Source organism: Heterodontus francisci, chromosome 32 (genome assembly GCF_036365525.1).
Source record: "Heterodontus francisci isolate sHetFra1 chromosome 32, sHetFra1.hap1, whole genome shotgun sequence".
Taxonomy (NCBI): Eukaryota; Metazoa; Chordata; class Chondrichthyes; order Heterodontiformes; family Heterodontidae; genus Heterodontus; species Heterodontus francisci.
Window position 1 is genome coordinate 53,977,972 of NC_090402.1, and position 19,172 is coordinate 53,997,143.

Genomic DNA, 19,172 nt, shown 5'->3' on the forward strand with positions numbered 1-19,172 from the left:
TGAAATTGCAGCTATGAGGAAAGATTGGATAGGCTAGGAGGCTAGGGTTGTTTTCCTTAGAACAGAGGAGGTTAAGGGGTGACTTAATTGGGGTATACAAAATTATGAGGGGCCTAGATAGAGTAGACAGGAAGAATCCATTTCCCCTAGCAGAGAGGTCAATTATCAGGGGACACAGATTTCAGGTGATTGGTAGAAGGATTAGAGGGGACATGAGGAAAAACTTTTTCACCCAGAGGGTGATGGGTGTCTGAAATTCACTGCCAGGAAAGGTGGTGGAAGCAGAAACCCTCAATTCTTTTAAAAGATACTGGGACAGGCACCTGAAGTGCTGTAACCTGCGGGGCTATGGACCAGAAGCTGCAAGGCGGATTAGACTGGGCGACTGGTTTGTTCGGCTGGCAAGGACACAACGAGCTGAATGACCTCCTTCTGTGCGGTAATTTTTCTGTGGTTCTAATGGCCAAGAGAAGTTCTATCACTGGATATCAGGGATTGTAAAATGCCCAAGACAGTGCAGCACTACTCCCAACATTTCAGATAAATGCATGGGGAGAGCTTCTTTAACAAAAATCTTTGTTCTGTACATTTCTGCCAAACAAGATGCATTTTCCCCAATGCCTCTCACTGGGAATGGCCACAGGCACCAGCTACACACTACTCGTCTTCATTCTGAGCTAGTGTCAGCAGACTATTATTTTATTCACTGATGTGATGTGGGCGCCGCTGGCAAGGCCAGCATTTATTGGCCGTCCCTAATTGCCCTTGAGAAGGTGGTGGTGAGCTGCCTTCTTGAACCACTGCAGTCCATGTTAGGTAGGTACACACACAGTGCTGTTAGGAAGGGAGTTCCAGGATTTTGACCCAGCGCCAATGAAGGAACTGCGATATAGTTCCAAGTCAGGATGGTGAGAGACTTGGAGGGGAACTTGCAGGTGGTGGTGTTCCAATGCATTTGCTGCCCTTGTCCCTCTAGTTGGTAGAGGTCGCGGGTTTGGAAGGTGCTGTCTAAGGAGCCTTGGTGAACTGCTGCAGTGCACCTTGTAGATGGCACACACTGCTGCCACTGTGCATCGGTGGTGGAGGGAGCGAAAGTTTGTAGATGGGGTGCCAATCAAGCGGGTCAGAGTGAGGAGCTGGGAGAGAGACTGTTATAGTCTATCATGAATCACTGGACAGTGATCAGAAGTGGCTGATTTCATAGTTTGGGGAGGACCAAGGCTCATTGTTGCACTCTTAACTGTTGCCTTTGCTAAGTTCTTGGGGAATAATGCCCCTCCAGATCCTTCTTCCCCTTAACTTCCCTCTGACCCCATTCGTTCTCCTAATCTGACCCTTTGCTGTGTATTCACAATACCCTCTGAACTTCCCATCTCTGATCTGTACTTAACAAAGGACTCAGTTTTATTCCCTTATGCCCCCACCTCAATGAATTTCGTGTTCAGCATGACGTTGAGCTCTTCTTCCGTCACCTCCGCCTCAGTGCTCACTTCTTTGACCAGGTGTCCCCTCCGCAACCAGCAGACCTATTCACCCACCTCCAGCATTCTCCCTCCACCTGGACCCCTCCCTCTGGCCTGTTACCCACTCTTGATCTTTTCATTGAGAACTGTTGGCGTGACATCGGCTGTCTCTATTTCTCTGCTCCCCTCACTCACTCTAACCTGTCTCCCTCTGAACTTGCTGCACTCCGTTCTCTCAGATCTAACCCCAACGTTGTGATTAAACCTGCAGATAAGGGTGGTGCTGTTGTTGTCTGGCGTACCAACCTCTACCTTGCAGAGGCTGTCTGCCAACTCTCAGACCCTTCTTCCTACCTCCCCCTGGACCATGATCCCACCACCATCACTGTCTCCAGGGCTGTCAATGACCTCATCTCCTCCAGAGATCTTCCCTCTACAGCTTCTGACCTCATAATCCCGCTACTCCAGACAGCCCGCTGCTACCTCCTTCCCAAAATCCACAAACAGGACTCTCCTGGGAGACCCATCATTTCAGCCTGTTCCTGCCCCACTAAACGTATTTCTTCCTATCTTGACTTTATCTTTTCTCCCCAGTCCTCCCCTCTCCTCCTCTTCCCACCTACATCCGTGACTCTTCTGACACCCTACGTCATTTCGACAATTTCCAGTTTCCCTAACTGCCTCCTCTTCACTGTGGATTTCCAATCTCTCTATACCTCCATTATCCCACCAGAATGGTCTGAGGCTCTCCGCTTCTTCCTTAAACAGAGGCCCAACCAGTCCCCATTCACCACCACCCTCCTCCGCCTGGCTGAACAATGTTCTCACATTGAACTCAACTCCACTCACTTCCTTCAAATAAAAGGTGTTGCTAATGGGTACCCACATGTGTCCTAGTTATGCCTGTCGTTTTGTGGGATATGTCAAACATTCCTTGTTCAAGTCCTACTCAGGCCCCCTCCCCCAATTTCTTTTCTGGTGCACTGATGACTGTATTGGTGCCGCTTCCTGCTCTCCTGCCGAACTGGAAAATTTCAACTTTGCTTCCAATTTCCAGCCTTCTCTCACCTTCACACGGTCCATCTCCGACACTTCCCTTCCCCGACTTCTCTGTCTCCATCGCTGGGATAGGCTGTCCACTAATGTTCATTATAAGCCCACCGACTCCCATGGCTACCTTGACTACACTTCCTCACACCCTGCCCCCTGTACGGATCCATTCCATTCTCCCAGTTTCTCATGTCTGATGCATCTGCTCTGATGATGCAACCTTCAACTACAGCACTTCTGATATGTCTTCCTTTTTACTCAACCAATGATTCACCCCCACTGTGGCTGATGGGGCCCTCAACTGTGCCTGTACCATTTCCCACACTTCTGCCCGCACCCCTTCCGCTCCCTCCCAAAACCACGACAGGGTTTCCCTTGTCCTCACTTTCCACTCCACCAGCCTCCACGTACAAAGGATCATCCTCCGTCATTTACGCTGCCTCGAGCATGATGCCAATACCAAACGCATCTTCCCTCCCCTCCCCTGTCCGCATTCTGAAGGGATCGTTCCCTCCACGTCACCCTGGTCCACTCGTCCATCACCCCCGACATCTCATCCCCTTCCCAATTGCAGGAGGTATAATACCTGCCCTTTTACCTCCTCTATCCTCATCATCCAAGGCCCCCAACACTCCTTTCAGGTGAAACAGCGATTTACTTGTACTTCTTTCAATTTAGTATACTGTACTCACAATGCGGTCGCCTCTACATTAGGGAGACCAAATGCAGATTGGGTGACCGCTTTGCGGAATACCTCCACTCAGTTGGCAAGCATGAACCCGAGCTTCCGGTTGCTTGCCGTTTCAACACTCCCCCCTGCTCTCCTGCCAACACTTCTGTCCTGTGCCTGCTGCAATGTTCCAGCGAACATCAATGCAAGCTCAAACAACAGCATCTCATCTTCCAATCAGGGACTCTACAGCCTTCCGGACTCAACATTGAGTTCAACAATTACAGAGCATGCTTTAAATTTGGTTTTTCATGTTTGTGCTTTTGGACAGAGCTGTTCATTATTCTGCTATTAACACTCTGGACTAATGCTTTGTCATTCACCGCACCATTAGCACTTCCTTTGCCTTTGTCCCATGACATCTTTGTCATTTAATCTCTCCTGCCCTCTGCCCCATCACACACCTTCCCTTCTGTCCTCCTCCTTGCAACCACCACCCGCACCGCCCCCACCCCTTCACTAGCTTAAAACCTATTACATTTCTAACCTTTGCCAATTCTGATGAAGGGTCACAGACCTGAAATGTTAACTCTGCTTCTCTCTCCACAGATGCTGCTAGATCTGCTGAGTTTTTCCAGCACTTTCTGTTTATATTTCAGATTTCACGCATCTGCAGTATCTTGCTTTTACTTTGCTAAGCTCACCTGTCTCAACAGAGATGGGGATCAATGCTGGGGGATTCGGCCCTTTCCAACTGGTGGGACAACAAGCAATCCTGTTAGTCACTGTTAAAAACGAGGTGGGAGGAGTGCGCTGTCTTTTCTAATGCCACTTCTCCACAGGTCACAACATATATTTAAATGTTTACCCAATTACTGATGTGGTCAATCATATACTCCACTCTTTATCCCAGAATAAATTACACTAGCCAGGTTTCTTTAATAAACAATGGAACTATCAGTTTATCAAACAAGACTTATCCAGTAACGAAGCAAAGTATTAACACACAGACTGAAATATGAAACTTCCCTTTTAAAATTACATACACACACGATAAAAAGACAGAAATTCTCTCTGCAGAGGTCTGTTGCAACAAAAAAAAACTTTAGCCAAATACTTGCTAATTCTTGGAAGAAAAAAAAAAGATATGGAAGGAAGTCAGTTGTCCTTTTTGGCCTGGCATGTGGGTATACAGAGACAGGTCACTGGGATCTGTTCTAAAGCAGTTCTTCTCAGGTGGCGTTGATAATTACTCTGGCAGGTTTTTCCAGCTTCTCAGGAGATGCAGCACCAGGGATTTTAGCTCTCCCACACTGGATCTTTGCAGGATTTTGTCAAAGAGGTAGAGAAAGAGGTGAGCTAGGTGGTTTCTTTTTGCTTGGCAGGCAAAACACCAACTGTCTTCAAAACAGTTCACACCCTAACTGAACTGAAAACAATATCTTCCCCCAGACAGTCAACCCCCAAACCTCCATAAACCTTGACATGTGGCTTCTCTGTAAACATCTTCCCCAGGTCACCAAGGTATCTGTTGTTTACTGAGCCCAAACCACATGATTTCCAGCAAAGGTTGTTTTCAAACAACATCTCAGTGTCCTTTCAGTGAACTGTCAACAACAAAACAAAGTCCAGCATTTATGAAATCTTCCAATGAATCCATCTCCACAATTTAAACATCAGTCTTAAAAAAAAAACTTGAAAAATATATAAGCATCTTCCTAACAGTTACGCTGTCACCTAGGGAAGCAAAGCTGAGGGAATTTGGCAGTTAGGTCCGCTTTAATCATGCCCAGTGGTGTCCAATATACAGGCCACGTGACTGATGGGAATCCAGATGTGGCTAATTGCATTTCTGATCAGAAAATGAAAAATGTACAACAGGTACTGTGATTGGGCATGTGCTCTCAATACTCATTCACACAGTGTACATGTGAACTTGAATCCTTTTTGTGTGTTCATTGGTGAAATGGCAAGATGGAACATCTGGTGCGAGAGTTTTTGACAGCTATTAAAGTTTTACCTTCTTAGTTATTGAATGGTGGCAGATATTTATTAAGTAAATAGATACAGGTGAAGTACATGTTGGCTCCAGAAGCTGGCTGAGCATGTCCACCCTGAGGCACAGTGTGGCTTTCGAGCAGAGATCCAGCATTGACATGCTGTTCTCCCTTCGCCAGCTACAGGAGAAATGCCGTGAACAACAGATGCCCCTCTACGTTGCTTTCATTGATCTCACCAAAGCCTTTGACCTCGTCAGCAGACGAGGATCGACTACTAGAAAAGATCGGATGTCCACCAAAGCTACTGAGTATCATCACCTCATTCCATGACAATATGAAAGGCAAAATTCAGCATAGCAGCACCTCATCAGAGCCCTTTCCTATCCTAAGTGGCGTGAAACAGGGCTGTGTTCTCACACCCACACTGTTTGGGAACTTCTTCTCCCTACTGCTCTCACATGCGTTCAAGTCTTAAGAAGGAATTTTCCTCCACACAAAATCTGATGGCAGGTTGTTCAACCTTGCCCGTCTAAGAGCGAAGATCAAAGTACAGAAAGTCCTCATCAGGGAACTCCTCTTTGCTGACGATGCTGCTTTAACATCTCACACTGAGGAGTGTCTGCAGAGACTCATCGACAGGTTTGTGGCTGCCTGCAACGAATTTGGCCTAACCATCAGCCTCAAGAAAACGAACATCATGGGACAGGACGTCAGAAATGCTCCATCCATCAATATTGGCAACCACACTCTGGCAGTGGTTCAAGAGTTCGCCTACCTAGGCTCAACTATCACCAGTAACCTGTCTCTCGATGCAGAAATCAACAAGCGCATGGGAAAGGCTTCCACTGCTACGTCCAGACTGACCAAGAGAGTGTGGGAAAATGGCACACTGACATGGAACACAAAACGCCGAGTGTATCAAGCCTGTGTCCTCAGTACCTTGCCCTATGGCAGCGAGGCCTGCACAACATATGTCAGCCAAGAGCGACCCCTCAATTCATTCCATATTCGCTGCCTCCGGAGACTCCTTGGCATCAGGTGGCAGGACCGTATCTCCAACACAGAAGTCCTCGAGGCGGCCAACATCCCCAGCATATACACCCCACTGAGCCAGCGGCGCTTGAGATGGCTTGGCCATGTGAGCCGCATGGAAGATGGCAGGATCCCCAAGGACACATTGTACAGCGAGCTCGTCACTGGTATCAGACCCACCGGCCGTCCATGTCTCCGCTTTAAAGACGTCTGCAAATGCGACATGAAGTCCTGTGACATTGATCACAAGTCGTGGGAGTCAGTTGCCAGTGATCACTCGAGCTGGCGGACAGCCATAAAGGCGGGGCTAAAGTGTGGCGAGTCAAAGAGGCTTAGCAGTTGTGGAAGAGTCTGTCACTCTGGAATTGGTCTTTATAGCCACTCCAGGCGCTGCTTCACAAACCACTGACCACCTCCTGGCGTTTACCCATTGTCTCTCGAGACAAGGAGGCCAAAGAAGAATAAGACGACATGTACCTGTGTTGCATCCAAGGCATTCCTACTAAAATTAGTTCATGTGACTAATATGGTGCTGCCACAGCCAGACCTGTGGCTGGCCAGTGATTCCTACGAGACAATACTATTGATCATGAAATGATGCTCCATGCCTTGCTAACAATCGTTATCAAAAACAAAATCCAGCAACAGGGTCTGCACTGGTTGGTGGAAATCAGCCGAGATCTGTCAAAGTGACAACTTAAAAGACCAGGAAAGTGAGCCTGAGAGATGACAATGCCAGAGATCCACAGGTAAAAGCGGGGAGTCAGCGGAAGACCCTGTCTCCTCCTCCCAACCCACCTGCTCACACCCCCGCCTCCTCCACCTCACACCCCCGCCTCCCCGAGCTCACACCCCCGCCTCCCCACCTCCTCCAGCTCACACCCCCGCCTCCCCCTCCTCCAGCTCACACCCCCGCCTCCCCCTCCTCCAGCTCACACCCCCGCCTCCCCACCTCCTCCAGCTCACACCCCCGCCTCCCCACCTCCTCCAGCTCACACCCCCGCCTCCCCACCTCCTCCAGCTCACACTCCCGCCTCCCCACCTCCTCCAGCTCACACCCCCGCCTCCCCACCTCCTCCAGCTCACACCCCCGCCTCCCCACCTCCTCCAGCTCACACCCCCGCCTCCCCACCTCCTCCAGCTCACACCCCCGCCTCCCCACCTCCTCCAGCTCACACCCCCGCCTCCCGAACTCCTGCAGCTCACACCCCCGCCTCCCGAACTCCTGCAGCTCACACCCCCGCCTCCCCCCGCTCACACCCCCGCCTCCCCCCTCCTCCTGCTCACACCCCCGCCTCCCCCCCTCACACCCCCACCTCCCCCTCCTCCAGCTCACACCCCCGCCTCCTCCAGCTCACACCCCCGCCTCCTCCAGCTCACACCCCCGCCTCCTCCAGCTCACACCCCCGCCTCCCCCCTCCTCCAGCTCACACAACCGCCTCCCCCTCCCTCAGCTAACACCCCCGCCTCCGCAAGCTCACACCCCCGCTTCCGCCTCCTCCAGCTCACACCCCCGCCCTCCTCCAGCTCACAACCCCGCCTCCTCCAGCTCACAACCCCGCCTCCCTGCCTCCTCCAGCTCACACCCCCGCCTCCCTGCCTCCTCCAGCTCACACCCCCGCCTCCCCCTTCTCCAGCTCAAGCTCACACCCCCGCCTCCCCCTTCTCCAGCTCACACCCCCGCCTCCTCCCTCCTCCAACTCACGCCCCCGCCTCCCTGAGCTCACACCCCCGCCTCCCTGCCTCCCCCAGCTCACACCCCCGCCTCCCCTCCTCCAGCTCACACCCCCGCCTCCCCGAACTCACACCCCCGCCTCCCCCTCCTCCAACTCACGCACCGCCTCCCCGAGCTCACACCCCCGCCTCCCTGCCTCCCCCAGCTCACACCCCCGCCTCCTCCCTCCTCCAGCTCATACCCCTGCCTCCCCCTCCCCCAGCTCACCACCCCGCCTCCCCCTGCTCACACCCCCGCCTCGCCCTCCTCCAGCTCACACCCCCGACTCCCCCAGCTCACACCCCCGCCTCCTCCCTCCTCCAGCTCACACCCTCGCCTCCCCCCTGCTCACACCCTCGCCTCCCCCCTGCTCACACCCTCGCCTCCCCGAGCTCACACACCCGCCTCCCCACCTCCTCCAGCTCACACCCCCGCCTCCCCCTCCTCCTGCTCACACCCCCGCCTCCCACCTCCTCCTGCTCACACCCCCGCCTCCCCACCTCCTCCAGCTCACACCCCCGCCTCCCCACCTCCTCCAGCTCACACCCCCGCCTCCCCACCTCCTCCAGCTCACACCCCCGCCTCCCCACCTCCTCCAGCTCACACCCCCGCCTCCCCACCTCCTCCAGCTCACACCCCCGCCTCCCCCCTGCTCACACCCTCGCCTCCCCCCTGCTCACACCCTCGCCTCCCCCCTGCTCACACACCCGCCTCCCCACCTCCTCCAGCTCACACCCCCGCCTCCCCCTCCTCCTGCTCACACCCCCGCCTCCCCCTCCTCCTGCTCACACCCCCGCCTCCCACCTCCTCCTGCTCACACCCCCGCCTCCCCACCTCCTCCAGCTCACACCCCCGCCTCCCCACCTCCTCCAGCTCACACCCCCGCCTCCCCACCTCCTCCAGCTCACACCCCCGCCTCCCCACCTCCTCCAGCTCACACCCCCGCCTCCCCACCTCCTCCAGCTCACACCCCCGCCTCCCCACCTCCTCCAGCTCACACCCCCGCCTCCCCACCTCCTCCAGCTCACACCCCCGCCTCCCCACCTCCTCCAGCTCACACCCCCGCCTCCCCACCTCCTCCAGCTCACACCCCCGCCTCCCACCTCCTCCAGCTCACACCCCCGCCTCCCCACCTCCTCCAGCTCACACCCCCGCCTCCCCACCTCCTCCAGCTCACACCCCCGCCTCCCCACCTCCTCCAGCTCACACCCCCGCCTCCCCACCTCCTCCAGCTCACACCCCCGCCTCCCGACCTCCTGCAGCTCACACCCCCGCCTCCCCCCGCTCACACCCCCGCCTCCCCCCTCCTCCTGCTCACACCTCCGCCTCCCCCCTCCTCCTGCTCACACCCCCGCCTCCCCCCCTCACACCCCCACCTCCCCCTCCTCCAGCTCACACCCCCGCCTCCTCCAGATCACACCCCCGCCTCCACCCTCCTCCAGCTCACACAACCGCCTCCCCCTCCCCACACCCCCGCTTCCGCCTCCTCCAGCTCACACCCCCGCCCTCCTCCAGCTCACAACCCCGCCTCCTCCAGCTCACAACCCCGCCTCCCTGCCTCCTCCAGCTCACACCCCCGCCTCCCTGCCTCCTCCAGCTCAAGCTCACACCCCCGCCTCCCCCTTCTCCAGCTCACACCCCCGCCTCCTCCTTCCTCCAACTCACACCCCCGCCTCCCTGAGCTCACACCCCCGCCTCCCTGCCTCCCCCAGCTCACACCCCCGCCTCCCCGAACTCACACCCCCGCCTCCCCCTCCTCCAACTCACACCCCCGCCTCCCTGCCTCCCCCAGCTCACACCCCCGCCTCCTCCCTCCTCCAGCTCATACCCCCGCCTCCCCCTCCCCCAGCTCACCGCCCCGCCTCCCCCAGCTTACACCCCCGCCTCCCCCTCCTCCAGCTCACACCCCCGACTCCCCCAGCTCACACCCCCGCCTCCTCCCTCCTCCAGCTCACACCCTCGCCTCCCCGAGCCCACACCCCCGCCTCCCCCCTCCTCCTGCTCACTCCCCCGCCTCCCCGAGCCCACACCCCCGCATCCCCCCTCCTCCTGCTCACACCCCCACCTCCCTCTCCTCCAGCTCACACCCCCACCTCCTCCAGCTCACACCCCCGCCTCCAGCACACACAACCGCCTCTCCCCTCCTCCAGCTCACACCCCCGCCTCCCCCTCCTCCAGCTCACACCCCCGCCTCGCCCTCCCCCAGCTCACACCCCCGCCTCGCCCTCCTCCAGCTCACACCCCCGCCTCGCCCTCCTCCAGCTCACACCCCCGCCTCCCCCAGCTCACACACCCGCCTCCCCGCCTCCCCCCTCCTCCAGCTCACCCCCGCCTCCCCCCTCCTCCTGCTCGAACCCTCGCCTCCCCGAGCTCACACCCCCGCCTCCCCCCTCCTCCTGCTCACACCCCCGCCTCCCCCCTCCTCCAGCTCACACCCCCGCCTCCCCAAGCCCACACCCCCGCCTCCCCTCTCCTCCTGCTCACCCCCACCTCCCCCTCCTCCAGCTCACACCCCCGCCTCCCCCTCCCCCAGCTCACCCCCGTCTCCCTGCCTCCGCCAGCTCACACCCCCGCCTCCCCCTCCTCCAACTCACGCCCCGCCTCCCCGAGCTCACACCCCCGCCTCCCTGCCTCCCCCAGCTCACACCCCCGCCTCCTCCCTCCTCCAGCTCATACCCCCGCCTCCCCCTCCCCCAGCTCACCACCCCGCCTCCCCAGCTCACACCCCCGCCTCGCCCTCCTCCAGCTCACACCCCCGACTCCCCCAGCTCACACCCCCGCCTCCTCCCTCCTCCAGCTCACACACCCGCTTCCCTGCCTCCCTCAGCTCACACCCCCGCCTCCCCCCTCCTCCAGCTCACACCCTCGCCTCCCCCCTGCTCACACCCTCGCCTCCCCGAGCTCACACCCTCGCCTCCCCGAGCTCACACCCCCGCCTCCCCCCTCCTCCTGCTCACACCCCCGCCTCCCCCCTCCTCCAGCTCACACCCCCGCCTCCCCAAGCCCACACCCCCGCCTCCCCTCTCCTCCTGCTCACCCCCACCTCCCCCTCCTCCAGCTCACACCCCCGCCTCCCCCTCCCCCAGCTCACCCCCGTCTCCCTGCCTCCGCCAGCTCACACCCCCGCCTCCCCCTCCTCCAACTCACGCCCCGCCTCCCCGAGCTCACACCCCCGCCTCCCTGCCTCCCCCAGCTCACACCCCCGCCTCCTCCCTCCTCCAGCTCATACCCCCGCCTCCCCCTCCCCCAGCTCACCACCCCGCCTCCCCAGCTCACACCCCCGCCTCGCCCTCCTCCAGCTCACACCCCCGACTCCCCCAGCTCACACCCCCGCCTCCTCCCTCCTCCAGCTCACACACCCGCTTCCCTGCCTCCCTCAGCTCACACCCCCGCCTCCCCCCTCCTCCAGCTCACACCCTCGCCTCCCCCCTGCTCACACCCTCGCCTCCCCGAGCTCACACCCTCGCCTCCCCGAGCTCACACCCCCGCCTCCCCCCTCCTCCTGCTCACACCCCCGCCTCCCCCTCCTCCTGCTCACACCCCCGCCTCCCCCCTCCTCCTGCTCACACCCCCGCCTCCCCGAGACCACACACCCGCATCCCCCCTCCTCCTGCTCACACCCCCACCTCCCCCTCCTCCAGCTCACACCCCCGCCTCCTCCAGCTCACACCCCCGCCTCCCCCCTCCTCCAGCTCACACCCCCGCTTCCGCCTCCTCCAGCTCACACCCCCGCCTCCTCCAGCTCACACCCCCACCTCCTCCAGCTCACACCCCCACCTCCTCCAGCTCACACCCCCACCTCCCCCTCCTCCAGCTCCCACCCCCGCCTCCCCCTCCTCCAGCTCACACCCCCGTCTCGCCCTCCTCCAGCTCACACCCCCGCCTCCCCCAGCTCACACCCCCGCCTCCCCCCTCCTCCTGCTCGAACCCTCGCCTCCCCGAGCTCACACCCCCGCCTCCCCCCTCCTCCTGCTCACACCCCCGCCTCCCCCCTCCTCCCTCCTCCTGCTCACACCCCCGCCTCCCCCCTCCTCCAGCTCACACCCCCGCCTCCCCCAGCTCACACCCCCGCCTCCCCGCCTCCCCCCTCCTCCAGCTCACACCCCCGCCTCCCCCCTCCTCCTGCTCGAACCCTCGCCTCCCCGAGCTCACACCCCCGCCTCCCCCCTCCTCCTGCTCACACCCCCGCCTCCCCCAGCTCACACCCCCGCCTCCCCCAGCTCACACCCCCGCCTCCCCAGCTCACACCCCCGCCTCCCCCAGCTCACACCCCCGCCTCCCCAAGCCCACACCCCTGCCTCCCCCCTCCTCCTGCTCACACCCCCACCTCCCCCTCCTCCAGCTCACACCCCCGCCTCCCCCTCCCCCAGCTAACACCCCCGCCTCCCTGCCTCCGCCAGCTCACACCCCCGCCTCCTCCCTCCTCCAGCTCACACCCCCGCCTCCTCCCTCCTCCAGCTCACACCCCCGCCTCCTCCCTCCTCCAGCTCACACCCCCGCCTCCTCCCTCCTCCAGCTCACACCCCCGCCTCCCCCTCCCCCAGCTCACACCCCCGCCTCCTCCCTCCCCCAGCTCACCACCCTGCCTCCCCCAGCTCACACCCCCGCCTCCCCCTTCCCCAGCTCACACCCCCGCCTCCCCGAGCGCTCACCCCCGCCTCCCCGCCTCCCCCAGCTCTCACCCCCGCCTCCCCTATCCGACTGCTCTCACCCCCGCCTCCCCCAGCTCACACCCCCGCCTCCCCCAGCTCACACCCCCGCCTCCCCCCTCCCCCAGCTCACACCCCCGCCTCCCCCCTCCCCCAGCTCACACCCCCGCCTCCCCCCTCCTCCAGCTCACACCCCCGCCTCCCCCCTCCTCCAGCTCACACCCCCGCCTCCTCCCTCCTCCAGCTCACACCCCCGCCTCCTCCCTCCTCCAGCTCACACCCCCGCCTCCTCCCTCCTCCAGCTCACACCCCCGCCTCCTCCCTCCTCCAGCTCACACCCCCGCCTCCTCCCTCCTCCAGCTCACACCCCCGCCTCCTCCCTCCTCCAGCTCACACCCCCGCCTCCTCCCTCCTCCAGCTCACACCCCCGCCTCCTCCCTCCTCCAGCTCACACCCCCGCCTCCTCCCTCCTCCAGCTCACACCCCCGCCTCCTCCCTCCTCCATCTCACACCCCCGCCTCCTCCCTCCACCAGCTCACACCCCCGCCTCCTCCCTCCACCAGCTCACACCCCCGCCTCCTCCCTCCTCCAGCTCACACCCCCGCCTCCTCCCTCCTCCAGCTCACACCCCCGCCTCCTCTCTCCTCCAGCTCACACCCCCGCCTCCTCCCTCCTCCAGCTCACACCCCCGCCTCCTGCTCATCTTTCCTTCAAGTGTGGCTGCCAGGAAGAACCTTTTTGTTTCCTAACAAGAGGAAGTTGACAGAGAATGGGAGAAAGGAACAACGTGTAACCAATGGAAACCAATCTCAGCCCACAGTAATAAACTCAGAATAGAAAAGCAGATTTTGTTAGTCGAGAGAAAAGGAGGTTCCAAGCAAAACATTCCATTTTTATGACGATGATTTCAAAAGATGAATTTGTGACTGTTAAAAAAAAACAGGTGAACTCACAGCTTCAAATTGAGTACTGCTTAAACAGGGAAGATGTTTAAATACTCCAGAAATTCCTGTTCTGAACCCCAAACATGCTTCCTGTCCAAAAATTAGTTAGCTACCGGGGTTCCCTTCAAATTGATTAATTTCTGTGAATAATTTTGAACTGTTTTGATTCTGCAGAAAAAAAGTGGGAAAACACTCCAGGATCGGCCTCCAACCAATCCAACAGCACGCTGTCGGACCATCCTCCAACCATTTCCACGGCACGCTCCGGGATCAGCCTCCAATTGTTCCCACAGCATGCTCCAGGATCAGCCTCCAACCGATCCCACTGCACGCTCCGCGATCAGCCTCCAACTGATCCCACGGCACGCTCCGGGATCAGCCTCCAACCGATCCCACGGCACGCTCCGGGATCAGCCTCCAACCGATCCCACGGCACGCTCCGGGATCAGCCTCCAACCGATCCCACGGCACGCTCCCGGATCAGCCTCCAACCGATCCCACGGCACGCTCCCGGATCAGCCTCCAACCGATCCCACGGCACGCTCCCGGATCAGCCTCCAACCGATCCCACGGCACGCTCCCGGATCAGCCTCCAACCGATCCCACAGAACGCTCCGGGATCAGCCTCCAACCGATCCCACTGCACGCTCCGCGATCAGCCTCCAACCGTTCCCACAGAACACTCCGGGATCAGCCTCCAACCGTTCCCACAGAACGCTCCGGGATCAGCCTCCGACCGTTCCCACGGAACGCTCCGGGATCAGCCTCCGACCGTTCCCACGGAACGCTCCGGGATCAGCCTCCAACCGTTCCCACGGAACGCTCCGGGATCATCATCCAACCAACCGTTCCCACAGAACGCTCCGGGATCATCATCCAACCAACCGTTCCCATGGCACGCTCCGGGATCAGGCTCCAAACAATCCCACGGCACGCTCTGGGATCAGCCTCCAACTGTTCTCACGACACACTCCGGTATCAGCCTCCAACTGTTCCCACAGAACGCTCCGGGATCAGCCTCCAACCGTTCCCACAGAACGCTCCAGGATCAGCCTCCAACCCGTTCCCACGGCACGCTCCGTGATCAGCCTCCAAACAATCCCACGGCAAGCTCCGGGATCGCCCTCCAGCCAATCCCACAGCACGCTCCGGGATCAGCCTCCAAACAATCCCACGGCACACTCCGGGATCAGCCTCCAAACAATCCCACGGCACACTCCGGGATCAGCCTCCAAACAATCCCACGGCACACTCCGGGATCAGCCTCCAAACAATCCCACGGCACACTCCGGGATCAGCCTCCAAACAATCCCACGGCACGCTCTGGGATCAGCCTCCAGCCAATCCTACGGCACACTCCGGGATCAGCCTCCAAACAATCCCACGGCACGCTCTGGGATCAGCCTCCAAACAATCCCACGGCACGCTCTGGGATCAGCCTCCAAACAATCCCACGGCACGCTCTGGGATCAGCCTCCAGCCAATCCCACGGCACGCTCCGGAATCAGCTTCCAACTTCTCCTCTGTGATAAATGATGTAACATTGAAACTGGTTCAACTACAGTAGTTTTTAAAATGACCTGATCTTGTAAACACTCTCACCCACTCACGTTCGGTTGACCCATTCAGGCTTTTTAAATTAAATTGGATCCCAAGATCTCACAGTGCCAGAACCAATCAACTTTGGCTATCTCAGTGTCAGCTTGGTTCAGTGCTAGTACACTGGCCTCAAGCCAGATGGGTGCTGGTTTAAGTCCCACTGCAGACCTGGAGCAAATAACTTAGGCTGACATTCCAGTGCAGTACTGAGGGAGGGCTGCACTGCCGGATGTGCACCTTTCGGATGAAATGTTCAATCAAGTCCCAGTTTGTCCCCTCAGGTGAAAGTAAAAGACCCCAACAACACTATTTGGAGAGCTGCCAAGTTCTATCCCTCAGCGAACATTTCTAAATCAGACTATCTGCTCATTTAACTTACGGTTTACGGGACCTTGATATGCGTAAATATCAGTGTCTGTCTATATAACAATAGTGACTACATTTCAAAGATAAATAGTTGAGAAGCACTTTGGATGGTGCTTCAGACATGAGGGGCAATTTACAGATCCAAGGTCTTTCTTTGGCACATGGTATCATGTTCCCCTAATAAAGTAAATTTCTATATTAAGGCAGGGAGAGATCAAAAATCACATTGTAAAATAGCATATTGCAGAACACACCTAGCCAAAAATGTAATAAACCCAACGTTTGATGGAAAGCAATTTGAGCTTTCAAAATCCTACTGCCATGCCAAGCCCACTGTGCAGCATTAAAGAAATACCTACAGTTCATAGTTCTGGTCTTCAGTTTCGTGCTGTACACAGAGTTCTTCCAGCGTGGCGTCGATATCAAGTTGATTAGTCTCCAACTGTCTCAACAATGTCTCTCGCTGTAGGAAAGAGAGAGCCAGTGAACACTCTGGAATACAGGGCACCTTCTCATTCACCATCCCGAGTTAATACAGATTACTGTCGACTTCCGAGAATTCATTGTTATGGGCAGATCTCTCACACTCTTGAACTGGATATAAGAAAAAGTTCATCATTTGATGGATGATCCCTTTCTCATTTCTATCTCACCAATACCATTTTAGTGATCTTCTGACCTTTCCTCTCTTGTTCCACTAAGCTCCAAATCCTATATCATACACACTCTTCATCCTCCCTGCATCCTCATTCGTGGTGAACTCAAGACTCATCGCATCATTTCCAACTCAAACTCATTCATCCCAGGACTTCAAACCTGAAACTCCTCACCTCCATCAGTCTTGCCTTCTCCTACAAAGACTAGACTGCAGGTAATTGGCTGTCTGTTCTTTACTAACATTCTGGGGTTACCATTGACCAGAAACTGAACTGGACCAGCCACATAAATACTGTGGCTACAAGAGCAGGTCAGAGGCTGAGAATTCTGCGGTGACTCCCCAAAGCCTGTCCACCATCTACAAAGCACAAGTCAGGAATACTCTCCACTTGCCTGGATGGGTGCAGCTCCAACAACACTCAAGAAGCTCGACACCATCCAAGACAAAGCAGCCCGCTTGATTGGCACCTCGTCCACCACTTTCAACATTCACTCCCTTCACCACCGACGCACAGTGGCAGCAGTGTGTGCCATCTACAAGATGCACTGCAGCAACTCACCAAGGCTCCTTCAACAGCATCTTCCAAACCAGCAACCTGAAGGACAAGGGCAGCAGACACATGGGAACACCACCACCTGCAAGTTTCCCTCAAGCCACACACCACCGACTTGGAACTATATTGCTGGTCCTTCACTGTCACTGGGTCAAAATCCTGGAACTCCCTTCCTAACAGCACTATGGGTGTACCTACCTCACATGGACTGCAGCGGTTCAAGAAGGCAACTCACCACCATTTTCTTAAGGGCAATTAGGGATGGGCAATAAATGCTGGCCTAGCCAGCAATGCCCACATCCCACGAATCAATAAAAAGAAAAATCTGTGGAAACAACTATGACATGGCAACCACAGTGAGATGGATCAGTTTAATGTTGGTGTATAAGTAGCTGTAAAAGTATAAAATGATTTTTAAAATATGTTTTAGAACCACAATATGAGAAAGACACCTGGAGGAGAAAGACACCTGGGCTCAGGCAGGGGAAAGCTCTATGTAAAGGTTAGACTATAAAAGAATGAGCAGCACTAGCCTGTCACTCACATTCATTCAACCTTCACACACCCAACAAGAAGTATGCAGTATATAAAAATAATACAGGAGGAGCATGGAGACCCTGAGCTTTCAGGCCAGATTACAGTAACACAGGAACAAAGACTTGTCTTCCTCAGCTAGTAGATGAAGACTGTAATGCTTGGAGAGCTGGTCTAAGCAACTGCCTTATACACAAGCTCCAGAGGAACCCTCACGAAGCTGGTCCGTGACACAGTCACAAAGCAAGTGGAGTGAGCTCTCACCTCTCCTGGTGGTTCCACACCCACAAACCATTTCAACAACTTTTGCTGAGTGATTGGTTTCCTCAATGTTTTGATTCCACATCAAATTATACAGTGAATTAACAAAGGAACTTCATCCTGGCCATGAAATAACCATAACGCCCATCAACCAAAAGCTTCCAACCCCCCAACTGAAGCAACATGAGGATGAAACCTCAGTACGACTACAACAACAACAATTTATATTTGTATAAGTACTATAGTAATAGAAACAGTAGGTCAGGCAGCATCTGTGGAAAGAGAAACAGAGTTAACGTTTCAGATCAATAACCTTTAGTCAGAGCTTTTCCTCAGTACCATTACGTCCCTGAGCAGATAGAACTAAATCAATAGTGAGGGAGGACAAATATAGTAGATTGTGGCTCAGTAGGTAGCACTCTTGCCCGAGTCCGTTGGAGGTACTGTTTTTTTTTGGAAGAGACGTTAAACCAAATCCCTGTTTTCCCTCTCAGGTGGACATAAAAGATCCCATGGCACTATTTCAAAGTAAAGCAGGGGAGTCATCTCTGGTGTCCTGGCCAATATTTATCCCTCAATCAACATCACAAAAAAAGATTATTTGGTCATTATCACATTGCTGTTTGTGGGAGCTTCCATTAAACTGAATCCCGGTCTGCCCTCTCAGGTAAACATAAAGGATTCCATGGCACTATTTGTAAAAGGGGCAGGAGAGGTCTGCCAAATGTACTGGGCAATAGTTATCCCTCAAACATATCTGCTAAAACAGATTATCTGGTTGTCTCATGCTATTTGTGCAATCTTGCTGTGAGCATATTAGTTGCGTATTTCCTACAACAGTGACTACACACTTTAAAAGCACAAAGTACTTTGGGACATCCTGAAATTCGCTATATAAATTAAAGTCTTTCTTTATATTAATCACTGATGACAGTAACTTACTGGCTACATAGGAATAGCAGGAGACCTGTTAGCCCCTCAAACCTGTTCCACCATTCAGTGGGATCATAGCTGATCTGTGGCCTAACTCCATATCGCTGTCTTTGCCCCATATCCCTGAATACCTTTGAATAACAAAAAACTGTCAATCACAGTTCTAAAATTTACAATTAATTGAGCACATTATCAGTGGAAACAGTTTCTCTCCATCTACTCTATCTGTTCCCCTTAAAAACTTGGATCAAATCAGCCCTTAACCTTTGAAAGTCAATGGACTACAACCCTAGTTTGTGTAATCTCTCCCCATAATTTAACCCTAGGAGTCCAGGTATCATTCTGGTAAATCTACACTGCACTCCCTCCAAGGCCAATATATTTTTCCTAAGATGTGGTGCCCAGAACGGCTCACAGCACTCCAGGTGTGGTCTAACCAGGGCTTTGTATAGCTGAAACATGACTTCTGCCCACTTGTATTCTCGTGCTTTAGCTATAAAGGGTAGCATTCCATTAGCCTTTTTGATTATTTTCTGTACCTGTTCATGACATTTTAATGATCTATGTATCTGCACCCCTCCCCTCCCACCCCCCAGGTCTCTGTGGACCTCCACTTTACACCATTTAGAAAGTACTCTGTTCTACCCTTTTAAGGCCAAAGTGGATGGCCTCACATTAGCCTGTAATGAAATCCATTTGTCACAGTTTTGACCAATATCTTAATCCATCAATTTTTATTCATTCAC

The 19,172-nt window shown here is 56.0% G+C and overlaps 1 protein-coding gene across 5 annotated transcripts in view; it reads right to left on the reverse strand.

Annotated features, from left to right (window-relative positions):
* The window catches only part of LOC137347815 (rab-like protein 6), a 147,847-nt gene that overhangs the window by 43,902 nt on the left and 84,773 nt on the right, over window positions 1–19,172 (reverse strand). For 4 of the 5 annotated variants that reach the window (XM_068012832.1, XM_068012829.1, XM_068012831.1 and 1 more), the window contains exons 8-9: window positions 15,847–15,950; window positions 3,888–3,937 (exon numbers count right to left, since the gene is read on the reverse strand). In XM_068012832.1, coding sequence (XP_067868933.1) covers window positions 3,888–3,937; window positions 15,847–15,950 — 154 coding nt within the window. The remainder of the gene's footprint in view (window positions 1–3,887; window positions 3,938–15,846; window positions 15,951–19,172) is intronic. The other variant, XM_068012830.1, reaches the window with a different exon arrangement.